At 38.1% G+C, this 22,066-nt stretch overlaps 1 protein-coding gene across 5 annotated transcripts in view; it reads left to right on the top strand.

Moving 5' to 3' along the window:
- The window catches only part of KDM4C (lysine demethylase 4C), a 205,499-nt gene that overhangs the window by 4,521 nt on the left and 178,912 nt on the right, over positions 1–22,066 (top strand). For all 5 annotated transcript variants that reach the window (XM_083352535.1, XM_083352537.1, XM_083352536.1 and 2 more), the window contains exons 2-5: positions 11,958–11,999; positions 12,823–12,987; positions 17,528–17,703; positions 21,860–21,974. In XM_083352535.1, coding sequence (XP_083208661.1) covers positions 12,844–12,987; positions 17,528–17,703; positions 21,860–21,974 — 435 coding nt within the window. In that variant the 5' untranslated portion in view covers positions 11,958–11,999; positions 12,823–12,843. The remainder of the gene's footprint in view (positions 1–11,957; positions 12,000–12,822; positions 12,988–17,527; positions 17,704–21,859; positions 21,975–22,066) is intronic.

Genomic DNA, 22,066 nt, shown 5'->3' with positions numbered 1-22,066 from the left:
AGTCCCACCCAGCCTGCCATTACCACTGCAGCCATGCCCACCCAATGGGCCATGCCCACCCAGCACCCGACGATACATGTGGGTTTTGGGTTGCAGTTTGGGCACTTGGTCTCTAAAAGGTTCACCATCACTGCTATAAAAGGAGGTGGTTTGGGCGGAAAAGGGAAAAAAAGGCAACAGGGAAAGGTTTAGTCCCTTTAAACAAATGTAATTAGTTTTACCCCCTTTAATGGAATCTGCCTATGGCTTTTAGAAAGTTTTCTTTGAAGGTAAACAAGCTTAATTTAAAGCAGACATGTCAAACACAAGGCCCGGTGGCCGGATCCGGCCCGCGAAGTTTATTTATTTATTTATTGATGGGATTTATATCCCGCCCTATCTCCTGAAGGACTCAGGGCGGCTCACAATACAACATATAATAAGTACATAAATCAAGATAAAATGAAAATTGAGAACATCAGTGCAATAAAAATTAGAGAATTTTAAAATGAATTAAAAATACTAAATATAAATTAATTGAAATGCCTGTCAGTCTAGGTCAGCTTGGTGGAACAGGTGTGTTTTGAGGCCGCGGCGAAAGGATTGGAGGTTTTGGGCTATCCGAAGCTCAGGGGGGAGCTGATTCCATAGGGTTGGTGCTCCCACAGAGAAGGCCCTCCCCCTGGGGGTCGCCAGCCGACATTGCCTAGCTGACGGTACCCTGAGGAGGCCTTCTCTGTGTGAGCGTACTGGACGATGGGAATTTGTTCCCGGCAGCAGATGGTCCTGCAAGTATCCCGGACCTAAGCCATGTAGGGCTTTAAAGGTAAGTACCAGCACCTTAAATCTCACCCGGAGGGCAACTGGTAGCCAATGCAGCTCACGCAGGAGGGGTGTAATATGGGAGTATCGGGAAGCTCCCATCACAACCCGTGCAGCTGCATTCTGCACCAGCTGAAGCCTCCGGGTGGTCTTCAAGGGCAGCCCCATGTAGAGAGCATTACAGTAATCAATACGGGAGGTAACGAGTGCGTGGGTGACTGTACGTAGGGCATCTCGGTCCAAAAAGGGGCGCAATTGGTATATAAGACGAATCTGGGCAAATGCCCCCCTAGCCACGGTTCCAATGTGATCTTCAAAACTGAGTCGTGAATCTAGGAGGACGCCCAGATTGCGTGCTTTATCAATGGGAGGTAACATCTCTCCTCCTATAGTCAGAGATGGAACCTCTTGGACTAAACGAGATGACGGTATGTACAGCCACTCAGTCTTGGCCGGGTTGAGTCGAAGCCTGTTTTCTCCCATCCAAATCTGTACCGCTTCCAGACAACGGGACATCACATCAAGGGCATCACTGGGTTGGTTCGGGGTGGAGATGAATAGCTGGGTATCATCAGCATATTGATGATATTTCACCCCGAAGCTACGGATGATCTCTCCCAGCGGCTTCATATAGATGTTGAACAGGAGGGGCGAGAGCACCGAACCCTGAGGCACTCCACAATTAAGAGGCCTAGGGCTTGACCTCTGCCCTCCTGCCAACACCGTCTGCGAACGGTCCGAGAGGTAGGAGGAGAACCAACGCAGAACGGTGCCTCCCACTCCCAGCCCCTCAAGACGACGCAGTAAGATACCATGGTCGATGGTATCAAAAGCCGCTGATAGATCTAATAGGACCAGGACAGAAGAATAACCTCTATCTCGGGCCCGCCAGAGATCATTCACCAGCGCGACCAATGCCGTCTCCGTGCTGTGCCCCGGTCTGAAACCCGATTGGTACGGATCTAGATATTCAGCTTCCTCCAGGTTCAAAGGGAGCTGTCGCGCCACCACACTCTCAACGACCTTCGCAAGGAAGCGAAGGTTGGAGACAGGACGGAAGTTGTTTAAAACAGCTGGGTCCAGTGCCGGTTTCTTGAGGAGGGGCCTTACCACCGCCTCTTTCAAGGCAGCAGGGAAGTACCCTTCACTCAGTGAGGCATTGATAACTGCTAGGAGCCAGCCTCGTGTAACCTCCCGAGAAGCATAGACTAGCCAGGAGGGACACGGGTCCAACAAACATGTGGCGGCACTTAGTTTCCCCATGATCTTGTCCACTTCATCCGGAGTCACAGGATCGAACTCTTCCCAGATGTACTTGGCCAACTTCACATGAAGTGGTTTCATGTGGCCCGTGAAGCCATCCTGGAAACAGTGAGGGAACGGCCTCCACTGCCTTGGCCCTGGCCCAGAGAGCCTCCTTCTGCCAGAGACCCTCAGATCTGTCCCACTCCTGCCCAGGCCACCATAGGCACCCTTGATGCGAACAATGTAGAGCTGGCCACGCCCACCCAGTAGGCCATATGCACTCTAGCCACGCCCACCCAGTAGGCCACACCCACCCTGGCCACACCCACCCAGCCCTCTGAGGGCAACCGCAATGCTGATGCGGCCCTCAATGAAATTGAGTTTGACACCCCTGATTTAAAGCTAAAGCTTTTCACAATTGCCGGAGCCTTTCAGTCTCGTATTGCAACATTGTGACATGCCTGAGGCAGCTTAAAGAAAAAAAAACCCGGAGTTTATCTATTTCTTTATTTTGTGAGCATGTCTTGCTTTGCACTTGAATCCTGTGTTTTTAAGGGTACAGGGAAGGGATTGGGGTGTGTGTGCATTCTTACTAACTGTGGAAAGAACTCAGAAGGGAGAGAGGAAGAAGGGCCAACCAGCTAGCTCAGGGGTCTACAAACTTAGCAACTTTAAGCCTGTGGACTTCAACTCCCAGAATTCCTCAACCAGCCATGATGGCTGAGGAATTCTGAGAGTTGAAGTCCACAAGTCACGTGCCAAGTCTGAAGACCCCTGAGCTAGCTGGTAGTGGTACATAGTAATAAACATGGATAAATTCATCATACATTTGTCAGTGCAAAGGGAAAGTGATTCAGCAAAGGAACAGCCACTGAAGAAATTAAAACTGGTACTTTTTCCTTTTTTCCTAGAGTTTGTAGTATTTTATTAGATTATAGAATAAAGTACAAAAATACAAAAGCAAATAGTAGGACCCAGTGGGGAGGAAAAAGGGGGGGAAAAGTGAGGGGGGAAGGGAAAAAGAGCAGACTTCCTCTGTTGCAGTAGAAGGAAGCTTTAACATTGAAGTTTTTACTTTTCCATAATATTATAAACTAGCCATTTCTATAACAACAAATGAATCTAACCAGTAAAACCCAAAATCCCCCCCCCATTTTTTTTAGTCATCAAGTTTTTGACACCTTGTTAAGCACTGGTGGTACTCAAATATTGTCATGTCCTAAAAGTGGTAGAATCTGTGAAAAGGTTGAAAAGCCCTGCTCTAGAGGATACAAGATAAGCTGTATGGTACATTCATGTCTGTTCTGCAAGGGGTATGATGTTTAAGAATCTGCAATTGCTGTGCTCATTATCTACAGCTTGAACAGATAACTTCACTTTGCTTAATAATGGGCCTTGTGTCTAATCTCTGTAAAATGGGGATCTTTGTCTTGAAAGGTGAAAATGATGTACTATTTTGTTAAACATTGCAGAAAACCTACTTCTTTATCTGATCTAGCAGCCTGTGGAACCAGAGACATAGTGAAATTATTTCCTTAATTTCTGTGCTATATACAATACTAATTGATAACTATGTATTATTAAAACTTTGAATGTAAAATAAAAAATTATTAGGCTTATCTTCTGAAAGTGCATCAGGTAATATACATCATAGTCACTTATTCTGTAGTAATTTATTTATTTATTTATTGATGGGATTTATATCCCGCCCTATCTCCCGAAGGACTCAGGGCGGCTAACAACAAAACATATAATAAGTACAGAAAACAAGATAAAAATAAAATTGAAATCATCTGTGCAATAAATTAAAATTAAAGATTTAAAAAATAAATTAGAAATTCTAGATATAATTAATTAAAATGCCTGTCAGTCCAGGTCAGCCTGCTGGAACAGGAGTGTTTTGAGGCCGCGGCGAAAGGATTGGAGGTTTTGGGCCATCCGGAGCTCAGGGGAGAGCTGATTTAAGGAATTCCTTAAAAAGCAATAGCAAACGTAACACAAAGTCAACCAGCAAGAATGAAACAAATATTCTACATAAAAAGAAGTAAGAGCTATGTTTTATAACATAACATACTGAAATAAGTATGCTTATTTTCCTTTAAAAAACTCCAACAATGACTGGCAGATTTTTTGGGGGGAGGAAAGATTTTAATTGAGAGACATCTTAACTAGAGCACTGCAAAGGCTCTGAATCTTCTACTCATTCATTCAATACAATGAAATGCCACTAAGGTTATTTTAGTATTGCTCTAAATTCTTGAGCAAGTCTAAAAAGTGTGCAGCCCTAAACATTATTGGGATCTCTAAAGCAGAAATGTTTGGAAGACTGGATTCAGCTTTCTTCCTGAATTGGTTTACCCCATAGCTAGCAAATAACTGATTCTTACCTCCTTCTGTACTGAGAACTTTGCCCATCCCTGCTTTGCAGGTGAAGAATGAAGTATGGATAAAGCAGAGACATTTTTGCTTATTTTACTTGCACTCCACTTTTTCCCACCTAAGCTTGTGACATCTAAGGAATTTGATAGAGGTTTTCTACCTGTGGATGGATAATGGTCTGTCTGGCTTCTTGGGACATCAGAGTAGGCTATATACAGCCAGATTCAGTAAGTAATTGGCACCTGAACAATAATCATCCTCCCAATTCCTGTTCTTGATTCCTAATTTTTAGAGTCCAGAAAATCATAGAGAAAACAGGTTGTCTTGTCAGAATTCAAATCTGAGCAAAGGATTGAGACAACATTGATTGCTGTGCTGAATGACCACTTTGGAGATCTGGTCAGAGGGATTATGTTTCTTTTGGTGCTATTAGACCTCTCAAGGCGGCTGATATCATCCTGAATTGCTTGAGAAGTTTGAAGATTAGAAATACTGCTATAATTTGAACTAGTTGGTGTTTTAAAAAAATTATAAGATTCCTAAGAGTTAACTACACTGTTCCTAGTAGTTTTCTATATTAGGTAACTGAAACTTGTGGCCTGTGGTCCATATGCAATTCTCCAAGTAATTTCAAGTGGACCTATTAAAATATAAGTAAATAAAAATCAGCATTGTCCCCTGCCCCTTTCAGTGTGTGTGGCAAATGAGGTGTGAGCAAACCGCATAACTCTAGAAAAGACAGGAAAGAAAAGGTGAATGCTGGCTTGCTACAATCCAGAACAATAAAAAGTGCTTCAGTCAAACAGAAAGAAAAAGACTGCAGATCTTGCAGATTTTGACCAAGCACTATGGATCTTCCCTTAGACTGAAAAACAAAATGTTTCTGTGCCAGGCTGATGATGCTGGTCAAAAATAAGGGCACTCTAACATTAGCCCTCTTGATTTCTTCCTGCCATTACCACACCTTCTCTTTGCACTCAGTAACAGCTGCACGGATCTACTCCCTATATAAGCTGACCATGGTTCCCTCAGACTCTGCGTAGAAAGAGGGATGCCTGCTTATGAAGGTTGTGGTAGGTTTTGTGAGTTCACTGCAGAATAGCAGCTTTTTCAAGTGGGAAGATGCCTTTGCCTGGAGTTCCAGTGCTTGGGCATGTCAGCAGGACTCCCAGGGTCTCTTCTGCAAATCCAGTGATTTTGCTATTCATAGCTTTTCATACAGGCGCCATTTACTTGTAGCCAGCTACAAGGTCAAAAGCAACCCCAACCATCACTGGGCTACCACTGTGACTTAAATGGCAAAATATAATAATTTTTTATTCAGAATTTCATTTTTAATGTGGACCAGGGTGCTCACATTAAAAAAATGACAATAACAGTTATCATCTTATCTGCTGTTCTTCAGTAAAATAAATTTACATTTAATGGTATATAGCACTTCATTTTTGTGTGCTTGAAACTTCTGTATTATCTATGAAGAGACTTCAGGCTAATGAACTGGTCTTCATGTGGAGTTCATAAGAATTTGTGTTTGAGGCTGCTATTCTATACTGATTTTAAAGGGCATTTCAAAGAGCATTTCTCTACTGTTAGGGAAAAAAACAAAAAAGGCAGCATAAGGAGATAGATTTAGAAAGAAAAGAAATTACTAGTTAGAAGTATTTAATTAAATGAATCCCATGTTTGTGCTCAAACTATTGTGTAAGTATTAATGATAATTTTAGGGTCTTTGGCCTATCTGTTATCTTCAACCTGAATTTTGGTAAATAGTGAACCCAGCTAACAAACTATTAAACAAAGTTGTTAAGTGAAAGACTGTTTTCTACATAATAGATTTCATAAAGATGCAAACGTAAATAAACAATATTTACAGGGAAGTTTGGGACACTAACTAAACTGCTTAGGGAGCCACAGGGATCTTTTGTTCTTATTCAGAATGTGAACTATTGCTTTAACAATTCTTTTGATGGGTCTCCCATTTAACTATGACATTAGCTTAGGAGTTATGGGTGCATTTAAATTTATGTCAGATTTCCTGGGACATATGCCTCTTGGGGTTTTAGACATATAGTAATTTATCTTTAAGTCATTCTCTGAGGCAATGAATGTCTTTCTTTCTGGTTACTAAAAACATAAATATTGTACAGATTAAAACACAATGGCATCCATATATCATTATCTATATCAAGGGATTAGTCCAGTATATTAGCATGAGATCAGGATTCTAAATGTATATCCTAATATACCAAATATTGTTTTCTACTAACTAGCCTATCTGAGGCAAACTCAGAGAAAGGATGAGTTACCCTGGAAAATTAAATTTACCTATCCATTAATTTAAAAATTTATATGTAGTCAGACAATCATGGACAGATAACATGAGATAAGATTTACTTTTCCAAATCATATATCTCTGCTTTTTCAAACATGTATAAATGTACATAGTTACAAGATAATTTTACTTACATAAAGTTATATTTACATACTTTCAAAATGACATCAGACCACTTATGCTTGTATCTAAATTATCTTTACAACTGTGAGATTGTAGATAAATCCAAATAAATAAAATGAAATCTGCTATCTTAAAATTATTATTCCTTAAATATCCCAAATTCTTTAGTTTTTCATCTACTACCCCCCTTTGCTTCTTGCAAAGCTGCTTTGCATTTCTCCATCGCTGCAGCTGTTCTTTGAACTATTTCAAACAATTAATTCACATAGCATTTCTTAATAAAACACTTCATGAGCTGTTTCTCAACAGCAATCTCTAGCTTTTATAAGGCAACTATATTTTATCTATAGTAAACTAAACTGCTATGAAGAATAACATTAGAAAGTACACTTTGTATTATTTAAGGGCAGAGACATTGATTTCCAATAGTGTCGAATATCTGTAGCTTGGGTGTAGGATGAGGGTGAAGGTTTGTTCTCTGAGCTTGTGGGTTGGTTTCCAAGACATTGATGAATAGTATTAGAAATTCCCTTTCCCTTTCTAAAAAAAAAGATTGTTCATGCACAAAATTGGAAAAATCCCATATTGTTGCACCATCTGTAAACTTGTAATTATGATTGCCACTGAAAGTGTTTTTTGTCAAGTGGCTCTCGTGGAATGTGAGGAACTCAGTTCCATTTAGAGCAGTTTGCTTTCTGGTATACTGCTTGCCTCTTAATATTTAATATTAATATTGAGATACATTTTTGTGTAGTAGTTAAACCATCAGACTAGAAATTGGGAGACCATGAGTTCTGTTAATGCCTTAGGCACAAAGTTAGCTGGATGGCCTTGGGCCAGTCACTTTCACTCAGCCCTAGGAAGGGGGCAATGTCAAATTGCTTCCAAAATCTTGCCAAGAAAATTGCAGAGTCTAGTTCACACAGTTGCCAGAAGTCAACAATAACTCAAAGGCTCAATAAATCATAAACTCAATAAATCATATATGATTTAATCTTTAATATTTAGCACACTTCTATATTAAATTTCTCTATATATTTTATAAAACGCATATATATATATATATATATATATATATATATATATATATATATATATATATATATGGATCCTTGGTTTTTCGGGTTTTTCCCCGCGTAGAACTAAAGGTGTAGGCGCAACGTTTCGACGGAATCCCATCCGTCATCATCAGGCTTTAGCTTCCTTCTTCTGGGAGAAGCATGTGGCTGTTTGTTCCTCTTTTTTAAACTGCCAGAGGGGGTGTGTTCTGTGGAGGTGTGCTCTGATTGGGTAGGGGACCAAGTGTGTTCTGATTGGGTGGGAGTGTGTTTTGAATGGTGGGTGTGTTCTGATTGGGTGGGGGGGTTGTTCTGAGTGGATGGGCTGGTCTCAGCTGCCAGCTCCAGACCTGACGTTGCGCCTACACCTTTAGTTCTACGCGGGGAAAAACCCGAAAAACCAAGGATCCACATACAGGCACCCGCGAAAACCTCAGAAAACATATATATATATATATATATATATATATATATATATATATATATATATATATATATATATATATATATATATATATATATATATATATATATATATATATATATATATATATATATATATATATATATATATATATATATATATATATATATATATATAATTTGACATACAAATATTTAACATAAAGTATTAAACTTGAATATTACATATTAAATAAACTGAATGTTTATATCCCACAGCTAATATTTAAAATTGCTCAAGAATAGCACTACATTGCATCAGCACATGTGCTGGTAGTACAATAGGTTTTTAAATATTAAGCACATTTAGGCTTTCAGAGTATTTTGAGTATAAGCTATGATAGTTCTGCTGTCAAAGTGCTGTGTAGAATGAGTTCAATTGAGAAGTAATTTGGAAACTTAATCTGTGCTTGTATAGTCAAGTAAAAGTTTAAAGCTTATCATCATTGTCATGTGCTCCTGATATATTTTATCCTTCTCTTCTCATCCTCACCCCATTTTTGTACAGTTTAGGTCACTTGGAATTAATAGTTAAATCATATCTGGATATTTGGAAAATGAACATTATGTGCAATACTTTGACAGATTTGACTGCTGCAAATATTTTGTACTGAGAATAGACGATCCTCTTGGCTCCTCTTGTTTGGAAAAAAGTCACAGCTGGTATATTATAATTTGGACACGTGAGAGTTGGTTAACTGTGGGCTGAATCTGAAATCTTTGTTATAGGAGAGTAGCAATGTAACATTATATCCTGCTTTGTCTTGACTGAAACTAAGAGTTTTAATTAAACATGGAATATGGATACCATGTAGTTTATGTTCTCTTAGCTTAGGTGACTATTACTACAGTAGACATACATGTATACTGAAAAAACATTTTGTCCACAGTTCACTTACCATCTTTGTACAATTTCTCTAAGATTTGGATTGCAAATTGAAAAATAGGAAAGTCTAAACACAAATATATAATTAAACTGTAATCATACATCAAAGTGTAAAGTTCCATTATTAATAAATTTGAAATGAATTGGCCAGTCGGCATCTCAGTTGTGGGTATTCTAAGATCTATTCTAATTTTCTAACTCTTTAGATCCTTGAAGGATTATTTTGGGATTCTAGTGTTTATTAGAACACATTCAGAGCCTTTTCTTTAGGGTTGCATGAGAAATAAAGCTAATATACATTTGTACAGATAAATTACTGTACATACTACATTCTCAATATATGGTGTTTCTTGAAAAGTGTTCATAAATTCATTGAAAATGCAAACAGATAATTAGGAGGAAACAACTAATATCATTGCAGATTTTGTGTACCACTTATTCATAGTATTTCTGGAAACTATGGACTGAACCAAGGAATACTGAGAGGTGTTTAATGTGGGTCACATACTAAATTATATTTCCTTACTTCTGCTAAAGAGGCAAGGCTGCATAAATATCTTTGACTTGATACAGATAGAAATGCACAACCTATATGAAATCACTCAATAAAAATCAGCGTATTAAAAATGTAGGGTAAACACAGAAAAAGCATCTGCCTGGACTTATTGTTCTGTGTCTATTTGCTTCTTGCTTAAATATGTATTAATTCATGAAAATACAAAAATATTAGTGAAGAGATAATTATGTTTGAGATTTTTTTGTTTTTGGAATGCTCAGAATATTTAAATAATACAGTTCAAATAGATTTACAAAAAAACTTTGAAGAAATGATACAAGATATTTTACTCTTGGTGTATTCCTCCAGTGCTTTTCTCTCGATAGCCAAAGGAGGAATGGCCAAGGAGCTACATGTGGCCAGATGAGAGGAGCAATCTAGCAATAAGCCAGTTGAAGCCCTGTAGGTCACTCATCTCCCCAGAATCTTGGCACAGTTTCTGCAGGAAAACATTTGGAGTAACCTGGGCCTAAACTGGAGGCTCTGGTATGAAAATATGTAACTAGGCTATCTCTAAGACAAGGCACGGGGAGTTTGTATCCAAACTCTCAGGAATAGAAATGCTCAGGTGTTTTAACTTCATTCACAACCCTCAGGTTTTATCCAGAAGAATAAACTGTATAATATTATCATTTATTGTTATATTGCATTGTATTTATCAGTGTTTGGATGCTCTGCACTACCTAAGTAAATAAATAGGATACCAGAGGCTATCAAAGGAAATTGGGAATGAGGACAGTCTGCAACTTTTCCTGCCATTTTGTCAGCACGTAAGGCAGTGGTGTCAAACTGCCAACCCACGGGCCGGATGCATCATAGCAAAACCATGCCCACTCCATTGCCGGCAATGGCCAAATAGTTGCGATATGTCGCGACACGTTGCGTGACGTTGCGAGTTTGACTCCCCTGACATAAGCAAAGGAAGACGTTTTTATGGGCAAATAGTCTTGAAACTAGACTACTGCTTCTATGCTTGAGTTGATTTGTGCTGCATCAAACTACTTAATATGGAACTAGATAGTATCTGGGGCCTGTTATGTCTTGTTTAAGAGAGACTGGGACAATCACCATAACTGTAAGGTCAGTGGGAACAGAGACTGCTAGGATTAAATTAGACGTCTTGAGTGTTTTTGATATAATAATAGTTTAAATAGATTTATCTATTTAGTTTTAAATAGAAAAGAGATACAAATATATAAAATACATATCATAAAGTTATTCTTGTTATTTTTTCAGTTCCCATATCCTAGCGGTTATCAAAACAGCTTTGGCATTTAACTACATGATTTTTTTGCCATTGCTATGATAGAATAGTGAAGAAATTAAAATTAAGTAACTTTTGCTACTTATATGTAAGATGTCAATTTTTAATCAAGCGCATTAATCAAATCAGATAGATATTGAAATAATTTTATAAATTTGCTGGGCATCAGTTACAGATAGTCCTCATGTTACAACCAGAGTTTCCATTGCTAAGCAAGGCAGTTGATAAATGAATCATGATTTTGTAATCTTTTTTGTCAAAATTGTTAAGCAAATCATTGAAGTTGTTAAAGTAAATCACATAGCCATTAAGCAAATCTGGCTTTCCCCCTTAACTTTGCTGGTCAAAAGCCAGTTAGGTAGGTTGCAAATGGTGATTACGTGATTCTGGGAGGCTGCAACTGTTGTGAATACATGCCAGTTGCCAAGTCTCAAATTTTGATCATGTGATCTTGAGAGGTGGTGCAACAGTTGTTAATGTGAGGATTAGTAATTAGTCTTTTTTTCAGTGCCGTTGTAACTTCAAACAGTCACTAAATGAATGGTTGTAAGTTGGGGACTACCTGTACATTATTTCTGACAAATCAGAGTTAATTATTTTGACGTTACAAAATCTTTGATGTAATTTCAAATTGCTCTTACTTGTTTCTGTTATCTGGTTTTGTAGAGTGCTTGTTTGGTTCTGCTGAGTGCTTTTAGTTTGTTTTTTTTAATTTAGGACAATTTTATGAACTCATTTTAAATTAAGAAAATTTTATATATTGAAAATCTGTGGAAGTTTTATTACTTATGCATTAATGTAAATGTTTTATTTCTCTTTTTTCTTTCATCTCTTTCCTAATTCATGGGCAGAAGAAAACTGAGTTGAAATAGAAGAAAAAGCAGAATTGGCAGGTAAAAATTATATCTCCTCCCATCTTCCTTACTTAATATACAGTACTTAAAATACTTTGACTTCTTAACCACAGGAATTATATAACAATTTTGCATTTGCTTTTTTACTTTATGGATCTAGTAATTCCGATCTCCTTCAAAAATATGGCAAGACTATGGTATTTCATTTGTGGAAAGCTTTTTAAAATATTCTATAGAATACATTCAGATAGGTTCAAAGGCAAATTCTGTAGCTGCAATGGCCATTATAGAAGAATTTTCAGAAATTATTTTTTTCATACCATCTGCCAACCTCCAAGCATAAAAGGTATATTTCAACTATTACAGAGAATAGAAAACCTGTGCATGGTTCAGTTAAATCTCTCCATTTGAAATGTAAAATTCTACACCAAAGACTGGATTAAACTGGAGGTGATCTAACATTCTTCTTTAGACTAGCTTACTGAATCTCTGTATTTATGTCCCAAAGTGACTATAGCACACATAGGAATAAAGTACTAAGGCCCACAAAAATGATCTGAGGATTCTGGGAGACTTTGTTTAAAAACTGAATCCTAGATAAACATAATTGCATGTAGAATTGGATTATACTGAAGGTTTAGATGTAAAGTAATGGAATTAATGGTGATTAAATTTTAGAGTCTCCGGCTGTTAACTACAGTCTGTTGTTTTAATGGCCTCTTCATATTATCTTGAAGATATTGTATAAAATCATTGTAAAAACAGAAATTTAAGAATGTAAGTTTAAATTTAGATAAAATCCATTCATAACATGTTTTGTTCAAACAGAGCAAATAATAGTAAATATGTATTTTCTTATTAGCAGGTGTAACGCTGAGCAGCCATGGCTGCTCTATCATTGGACTCCCCTCCAAATCCAAGCTGTAAAATTATGACATTCCAACCGACAATGGATGAATTCAAGGATTTTAACAAGTACTTGGCGTATATGGAATCAAAAGGTGCTCATCGTGCTGGTTTGGCAAAGGTATTTTTTTAAAAAAATACTGTACATGGAGGAATGTTACTACATTACAGATAGCTCTTGACTTGCAACAGTTTGTTTAGTCACTACTTGAAATTACAACGGCACTGAAAAAAGTGATTTATGACCATTTTTCACACGGCCATTGCAGCATCCCCATGGTCATGTGAACAAAATTTGGATGCTTGGCATTCGACTGTGGTGGCACAGTGGTTACAATGCAGAATTGCAGGTTAACTCTGCCTACTGCCAAGAGTTCAATCCTGACCACTTCAAGGTTGACTCAGCCTTCCATCCTTCTGAGGTTGGTAAAATGAGAACCCAGATTGTTGGGGACAATATGTTGACTCTGTAAACCTCTTAGAGAGTGCTGTAAAGTACTATGAAGCAATATATAAGTCTAAATGCTATTGCTGTTGCTACTGCTATGAGTTTTGCAGTGTCCTGGGATCATGTGATCATCTTTTGTGACCTTCTGACAAATAAAGTCAGTGGGGAAGCCAGATTCACTTAACAACTTCACTTAACAACTTAACTTAACAACTTCACTTAACAACTTAACAATTTCAATGATTCACTTAACAGCTGTGACAAGAAAGGTTGTAAAATGGAGCAAGACTTACTTAACAGTTGTCTTGCTTAGCAACAGAAATGTTGGGCTCAGTTATCGTCGTAAATTGAGAACTATCTGTTTTCACATATTAAAAGCTTCTGCTAAATGTTTATATAATATTATACTTACTTAGTAGTTCTATTTTTAACACAATAACCCACTACCAATATCTTGTTATTTATTAGGTCTCATAGCAATGTATTAGAATAATCCAAACAGTATTATGTGTTTGTCTAGCAAAAGTATTGGATCCATAAAAAGCCCAGATAATAAGTCTGATCCTTAAGAAGGGATGCAACCAGTTCCAAATGGCCTCTGGAATTACTATCAGTTCCATTTTGTTTTTATTTAGTTTCAGCTTTTCTCCCATGTTTATTCTTTTGCATTGTGGAAATACTCATAGGTTCTGCTGAGATCTAATCCCAAAATCACAAGAAAGAAGTGCATCTGATTTCTTTTTCTTAGTAGCTGAATATAGATATAAGATTGAGCAGGACACTTGGATAATTCTCAAGCAGAAATTTCTTGGTACTGTTAAGTAAGTCTTGCTCCATTTTACAACCTTTCTTGCCAAATACCCATTTGGGTTTCTCTTCTCCAACCACCATTGATTGGGTTTGAACCAATATAGGAAAGCGAACCACTATAAAACAATGCCTTCCTCCCAATCTCTTTGAAGCAATCAAGAAGAATACAATGGTTGATGATACTTAAAAGCTGCCAAGAGATAAAGGAGGATTCAGAACATTGCACTCCCCTAATGATCCCAGTCCCTCCAAATGTCATCTACAAGCAGGACCAACATGGTTTTTATGCCACATCCAGGTCTGACTCCTGAATAACAAGGATCTAAATAATCTACTTCCTCTAGCATGTTTTGCAGTATACAATCACTATTTTCTCCACAACCTTCACCACCAACCCAAAAAGGGAAATTAGTTGCATCAAGTTAGGCTTCTTGAGCAAGGAGTGCATCACTGTAAATATAAATTAGTTTCATCAGCATAAATCAGTTTCTTCTCCAGCATGATAGATAGAGAATCCACGAATGGGTTAACTCTGTCTTCTCTTCCTGCCCAATTAGACTAAGTCTGTCAAACTTGCCACGCCTCTCCTGGGCCAGGACACCTCCCAGTCACGACTTAGTCTGTGCCCAGAAAGGACGTGATAATTTTGGCTCCCAGACTGAATTCAGAGCAGGTTGTATGGTTTATTTCCCATTTGTGGATTCTTCATTTCGCTTTCTGTGCTGTGATTAGCGCAGCGCCTAACCGCTTAGCATTTTTTTTCTCTCCCTTCGGAGCTGCAAAGCTCTTACTGACCTGCAGTCTTCAAGAAGCCCCAGGCCTCTTTCACTTATCGCAGTGCGCTCGTTGTGGCCGTCATTTTGAAAGCCGCGTGGGGAGGCTTTCTTTCGGCAACCACTCTGCTGCCTTTCAGCGTTGTCAGCCTTACAGCTGCTTAGCGTGCCTGTAACATCAGCAGCACTCGAAAACCGGTAAAACGGTTGCTTTCCTCACTTGCTCTTTCTATTTGAACCATGTCAAGCAATTGGAGAAAAAAACAGAAAAAAAACCCAACTTGGTTGCCTGGTAAATATATTTAGAAACATTTGTTGTATGCTGTTGGAAACCACCAGATTAAAACCCAAATAAAATCTTACAGTTGGTGCATAGACATACCTGTAAACAGATAAATAATGCTTTTTCAAAAAGCAATATTCTCATATTGAGTTTATTATTGATTCTTTGTAACATACCAGTTTTACTCTTGCTGCATAGAATGTGGTACTGCTACAAATGATGGTTATACATGCAAAATGCAATGACATAATATAATAGATTCATTATATATTTTAATATCTATAGGGAACTTAATGCTGAACTTTATTCAGCATTATTCTCTTTTTTTTTTTATTGAAAAGTTTTAAAATACAATTTTCCTTTGAAAAACCCCCTACCCCCTCCCTCCTCCCCTCCCTACCTCCCCCCTATCTCCCCCCTCCCCCTCTCCCTCCTCCCTCCCCTGCCCCCCCTCTACTTCCCCTCCTCCCCCCTCCCCCCCCGACTTCCCAGAGCAAAATACAAGGTATATATCTAAAAAGCAATCATAAACAATCATAAACTAACAATTATAAACTCTAAAATCCATCACTCTCTAGCTTATATAGAGTAAGCCAATCCTTAACAATACTAAATATGTATAAAGAACTAAAATAAAAAAAACTAGCATCATTCCCATCTATGTTCTTCCACAATTCACTATTACCTAAACATATTCTCACTTACACACCACAAGCACCTATCCCTATTAACCTCTCTAGCCAAAATAGGCTATAATAGATAATTCTTACACAAATTAACCCGCATTAACCCACAAAACTTTCTTCCTCTTCCTCTGTAGTTAAGTGTCCATTAATTCCAAATTGAAAATTCTGTTACCATACATAACGTCCCAAAACTCTTAAAAACCCAACTACCACTTGACTATAAGTATATTGTGGAAGTTCCATAGATTTCTACTGGTCTTATTTTTTAGTCTTTTTTGAGCGTTTTAAGGCAGCACGCGTCACCCTCTGTTCTCTAAGATCATCCAAAAGAGTTGCAGCTTGATCTCCTCCTGTACCCTTCTCGTCCATCTGTCCATCTTCATCCTCTTGACATTCTCCTTCTCCAGATCCCTCTACAGCTTCCAAAAGTGTTGATGGGGTTACTTTTAAAACATTGTTGTAAAAATCATGCGCTTGCTTCACAGTACCCAAACAGTACCTTTTGCCATCATGCATGAAGCTCAACCCAGCTGGGATCTCCCATCTGGGATCTGGGATCCCACTTGATCATCCAGCACCTCCACACATTTAGCTACTTTATGCACTGAGGACAAAATGTCTGCCTTCATCTCTCTAAGTTTCTGTTCCATCCTTTCTTCCATTCTCTGCTCCAATTTCTCCAATTTCTCCTCCATCTGTGCAAATTTAACACCCATTGACTCCAAAATTAACTGGGTATGTTTTTCAAGATCCTTCGATGTCAATACATCAGGAGAATGCAACGCCTGCAGTAATGATTGTTGTTGCACCGGAGAATTTCCAGCACTCCGAAAAGTTCTAGGGGGAGGTTTAGCCGCCATCTTTTACTTACAATTGTGACGCACTTTCACTTTAAGTTTTAAGCAAAGTCCATCAAGCTTGAGAGTAAAATAAAATAATCCTCTTCGTCTCTTTATCTTTCCTTCTTGTACTGCTCTGCCTGCTCTTTTCCTTTCATAGTCTCTCCTTCAAGCAGGGATGGTCGCAGACGCCTGGCTCTGCTCCATAAAATCCGGAGCAGAGACGCTGGCCAGCTGGGAGCAGCCCAGGCTACGGGGGAGTTCAATCCTTCAGCCGCCCAAGCTCCAAGCTCAGGCGGCCCCGGAGAACTCTACCCCTACCTGGGGGCTCACCCCCTCCTCTTCTCCCGAGGAGGGGGCTTCAATTTCGCCCGAACAGCTGATCGGCGCTGTTTCGGGCGAAAAAACAACAGCTGAGCCGCGGGCAGCCCGGGAAGGCTGTCTCCGTCGCCGCGGAGCCACCGGAAGTCGCCTATTCAGCATTATTCTCTTGAATTGACTCTCAGGGAGCCATTTAGATTTACCAACTAGCAGTCTTGCTTATCCAGGCCACTGTTTCAGGCAATAACTGTTTATTTTAAAATACAGCCTTAAATAAAGAAATAGTATGGGCATAAACATTATTCACCTTTATGTCATTGCATAATCAACTGTTTGCAAATATTGCTATATTAACAACCTGGTTAATATTATGGGGATATAATATATCTTTACATAAAAACTTTAAGGTAATCTTCCTAGGTTTACTTATACAGACCCTCCCAATGTAACATTTTGCTCTTCATTGTTTACAACTAAATTTCTGTCCTTCTAAATTTCTAGATAATTCCTCCTAAGGAGTGGAAGCCAAGAAAAAGTTACGATGATATTGATGATCTGATGATTCCAGCTCCTATTCAACAGATGGTAACTGGTCAATCAGGTCTCTTCACTCAATACAACATTCAAAAAAAGCCAATGACTGTGAAAGAATTTAGGCAACTTGCTAATAGTGACAAGTAGGTATATTGATTCCATACTTTGTTTCATAAAGGTGCACAATCTGCACAATCTAAATTATATTTAATTAACCACATTTGTTGTTAATTACATTTAAATTCAGTCAATATTTTTCTGCTATCTTGGCCTCATTTATTTTATGGTGAGCAACCGCTCCATAGAGGCAAATAAGGGCACTTAGCTGGAAAAAAATGTTCTGTTTGGGACCTGTATATCTGTCCTCTGGTGCATTCAGACCTTTTATCCTTGAAATTCAGAATAAATGATTTATTTATTATTCCTTATGATTTTTGGTATGTTTCTTGATTAGGAAAAATAAATGAATTGAGTTTTACTGCTTAGTTATCTAAGCAACGTATTCACAGTAAGAGAAAATTTACTAGGAATGACACACTGTGATAAGAAGGATGTGAGGTGGATTTATTCATTTATCTTTCCATTCAGTTTATATTAATAGATTTCTTGTATTATTTCAGTATTTTTTTTTTGGTTGCATTTTATTCCAGTGGCTTAAAGCTATTTTCTCAAGATGGCATTGTTGATTTCCAGAATGTTAATTTTAGAAGATATTTTGTTCACTGGGGTGGCACAATGGCTCAGCAGTTAAGACACTGGGCTTGTCAGCTGGAAAGCTGACAGCCCAGGTTTGAGACCCGAGCATCATGTGATGGGGCCAACCTAGCAGTTTGAAAGCATGTAAATCCCAATAGATAAATAGGTACACTTCGGTGGGAAGATAACAGTGCTCCGTGGCATCGTGCTGACCACATAACCACAGAAATGTCTTTGGATGGCTCTGATTCAATGGCTTAGAAATGGAGATGAGCACTGCCCCCCACAGTCGGCAATGACTAACAGACTAAAATCCACAACGACTCCTTTTACTTTTTTTTGTTCACATACTGTTTTTTAAAAATCAAAATACTTTACATCAGGAGTTCTCAAATGTGGTGCCATGATTTCGTAAAATAGTGAACCTTTTACAAATAAACCATTGGCTTGTCCAAGCAGAATGGAAATGAGGTCTTTTTGTGGTCCTGCTGTATTTGTATAAGCCAGACCTTCGCATCCAAAGTAGGCTTTCCTTGTGGCCTTTGTGTTCACCATAGTAGTTCCTGAAATAATCTCAACCTGCCCCAAATGTTGCCCAAGGCAACCCAACCAGGACTGAGGTGCTGTTACCTAATCTTAAGTTTTTTTAAAAAATCACATTTATATCCCGCCCTTCTCCGAAGACTCAGGGCGGCTTACAATCTAAGGCACAAATCAATGTGCTTAGCAATAGCCTTCATCCTATGTATATGCCTGCTTATTAGGGCTTTCGGGCCCCCCCCAAGCGGCATTATTACAAAGTCAGCTTATTGCCCCAACAATCTGGGTCCTCATTTCCCACTTTTCCTAATGCTTCTTTCTGGGGCAACATCTGGGTAAATCTGGCTTAGGAATTCTGGGAGTTGAAGTCCACGAGTCATAAAAGAGTCAAGGTTGCCTACCTCTGCTCTAACCTAAGAAAGACTTTTGTAACAGTCTTCTTCTTTTTAAGTGGAGAGATGCTGTACCTGGAGGTCTGCTGGTCCAGCATTCCAGATGTTCCACTGAGAGTCCATTACTGGTACAGTTTAGTCTGTTACAGCATAGCTTAGCTTATTCCAAGAAAAGCATGTGGCTACCCTTGGAATAGGTGGAAAGTGAGACTAGACAAGAACATCTTGATCCTGGGCAGGTCGTTTTGGATGGCGCTCTGACTCTCTGGATGGTTTGAAAGATTTGCACAAATGCCATCAAAGGAGAGCAATAGGATTGGCACCTAATGCTTAACCAGTCCAGTAGTAGTAGTTGCTACCTATATTCAGGCAGATTGGGAGTGAATGTGACTTCTCTCAAATTTGCCCCTCTCCAGTAAGGTCTCATCACAACTTTGAGATCCCCTACCAGTAAGAATTTTAGACAGCTTTCTAATGACTTTGAAGCTCTACGTTCTATAACAAGTTTTCAGGAAAAGTAAAAGTACTTCAGTTGCCTGAAGTATAGATGATTTCATTCTTTGAAAAGAATTCTTACTCCTATTAGGAAATTAAGAGTAAGTATATTCTTTTATTTAAAGAAATTGTGGTAGTGAAATAGGCTGAATCATGACTAGAAAATAAATTTGGAGGATTAGACATAATGGCAATTGAACATATTTCTGTGGAGTTTATGTGGCTTGATGATTGAGGTATGTAAATCCCCAGTTGCCTACCATGACAATTCTTGTCATAGTACTTTGAAGCTAAAATCAATCTCCTCTTTACTGATGTCCAGTTTACCATATGTGCATTTTCAAGAAATTTATTTCAATTGTTGTGGTAGTCTGAGCATGTGGACAAGGTTCTTGCAGCTATAAACCAACCCTCTTGATGTGTCCTGTAACTAACAGTACTAATTGGAACTGAGGGTGGGCATTTGTAGCGTTGTATGTTAGAAATGTATCTACTGCCCTTAAATAGCAGTGATAAGAGATGTTAAATTACTTGCATTCTCCTAAAGTAAGAAATCAACTAAACACTTCTTTATAAGGAAGATGGTGCACACATTAAGAGAACTTGAAAAGAGGTGTGAAGAGAGTGGCAGTTGACAAAAAGAAAAGGGGAATTAAAAATGATCTGCCTGAAAACAGTTTTACATAGGAAACTGAGGTGCCAGTCTGTGTGTCACATGAGATCTTTTAAAGCCATCTGTGTGATGTGCAGTAGAGGCTGCTTCCCTGTGTCATGGTTCCAGCTCTCTGTTGATTGGTGCTTTATGGGAAGCATTCTCATATTGAAAAGCTCTTCATGATAGTACATGCTGACCCATGATCTGTTGGCAGCCCAGAAAGTAGATTCATAAATATCCATTTCCAACAACTTTATTGATTAGCCCTTGGGCCATATCAAAGTACAAAGTTCCAGCAACAAACCGTCACCAAAACTAGATAAAAGCAATCCGAAATGGAATTTGATAAAATACAATTTAAAATGGAATTAAAATACAATTTAAGTTAAAATAGTAATAAAATGCAAATTTAAGATATAGATAAAATATGGAAACATTATATTTCGGAGTCGCCCTTACAATCTACCCCAATCAGTCCCACATATGCAGATCTTAACTGGATCATTTTGTTCAAATACTGTGCTACGTTGGATGTTATTTTCAAGTTCTGGCCGGACATAAGGTAAGTTATTTTGATATGGGGATCCCAATGGGTCATTCGTTTGGTATATAGACCAAGATACCTGTCTCTCACCCTCTTATACAAACAACAGTCAAATAGGATGTGAGCCAGGTCCTCTACCTCTGCCGCTCCGCAAATGCAGAGACGCTCATTGTACGGTATAGCATGAAATCTCCCATATCTGACCATTGTATCAAGCTGTTCGAATCTCGCTCTCGTAAATATCTCCCTAAGATGTTTTGGGAGTTGTAACTTCAAATAACTGTCCACTTGAAAAGTACATTTGTATTTACTCAGCCATTTCAAGTTACCCACCTTACTAAGGATAGCAAATATCCATTTCCAATTGTCAACCAGAACTTGGGAAACTGAACCAAGTTCACTGGCAGAAAACAGTGAATATTTCTCTTCCTCTCAAGTGATCTAAATAAATTTTGCTGGAAAAAAAAAGATTACTGAAAAGAGAAAAAACTCATTTCCTTCATCCTTTCATCAACTATGAGATCTAGGATTCTGGTACAGCACCTAATATTTCAATTAGTGTCCTTCAGAATGAAAAAGCTTCACAGCTATGTTGGATTTTCATTTCATTTTTTCTTTAGTTTATGCAATTTTTGAAAAAGGTCTGTTTGTTGTTAATTTTATATGCAACAGTAATAAAATGCATTCAGAACAAGGTGTAAAACATTAAAGTAAATAACTTTTATTAGCTGGAAGATTGAGCTATTTCTTGTGTAAAGTTGATACTAGCTGATAGAACAAGACTCAAAAATGTTTCAATTTTTCAAGAAGATTAATAGGTAGACACATATACATGTAGACAAAATACATACACACAGTGTTCTTTGTTAATCTAAGGTTTATTTAAAGGTTTCTTTAGTTATACAAGTAACAAAGTTTTTATATATATAAATACTAACTCTTTGAAACCATTGTCTTTTTTACTTTTTTCGTTGCAGATATTGTACTCCAAGACATTTAGATTTTGAAGACTTAGAACGTAAATACTGGAAAAATTTAACTTTTGTGGCACCAATTTATGGAGCAGATATTAATGGAAGCATATATAATGAAGTAGGCACATTATTTGTATCCTCCTAAGTTGTCTGATGTTTTATTATTTTTACTATGAATAAGAAATATAAATTGAATATAGCTATGGTTGA

This window comes from Vipera ursinii (assembly GCF_947247035.1).
Source record: "Vipera ursinii genome assembly, chromosome: 2".
NCBI lineage: Eukaryota > Metazoa > Chordata > Lepidosauria > Squamata > Viperidae > Vipera > Vipera ursinii.
The sequence above is the reverse complement of the archived record's forward strand: the minus strand, read 5'-3'. Positions and strand labels throughout refer to the sequence as shown.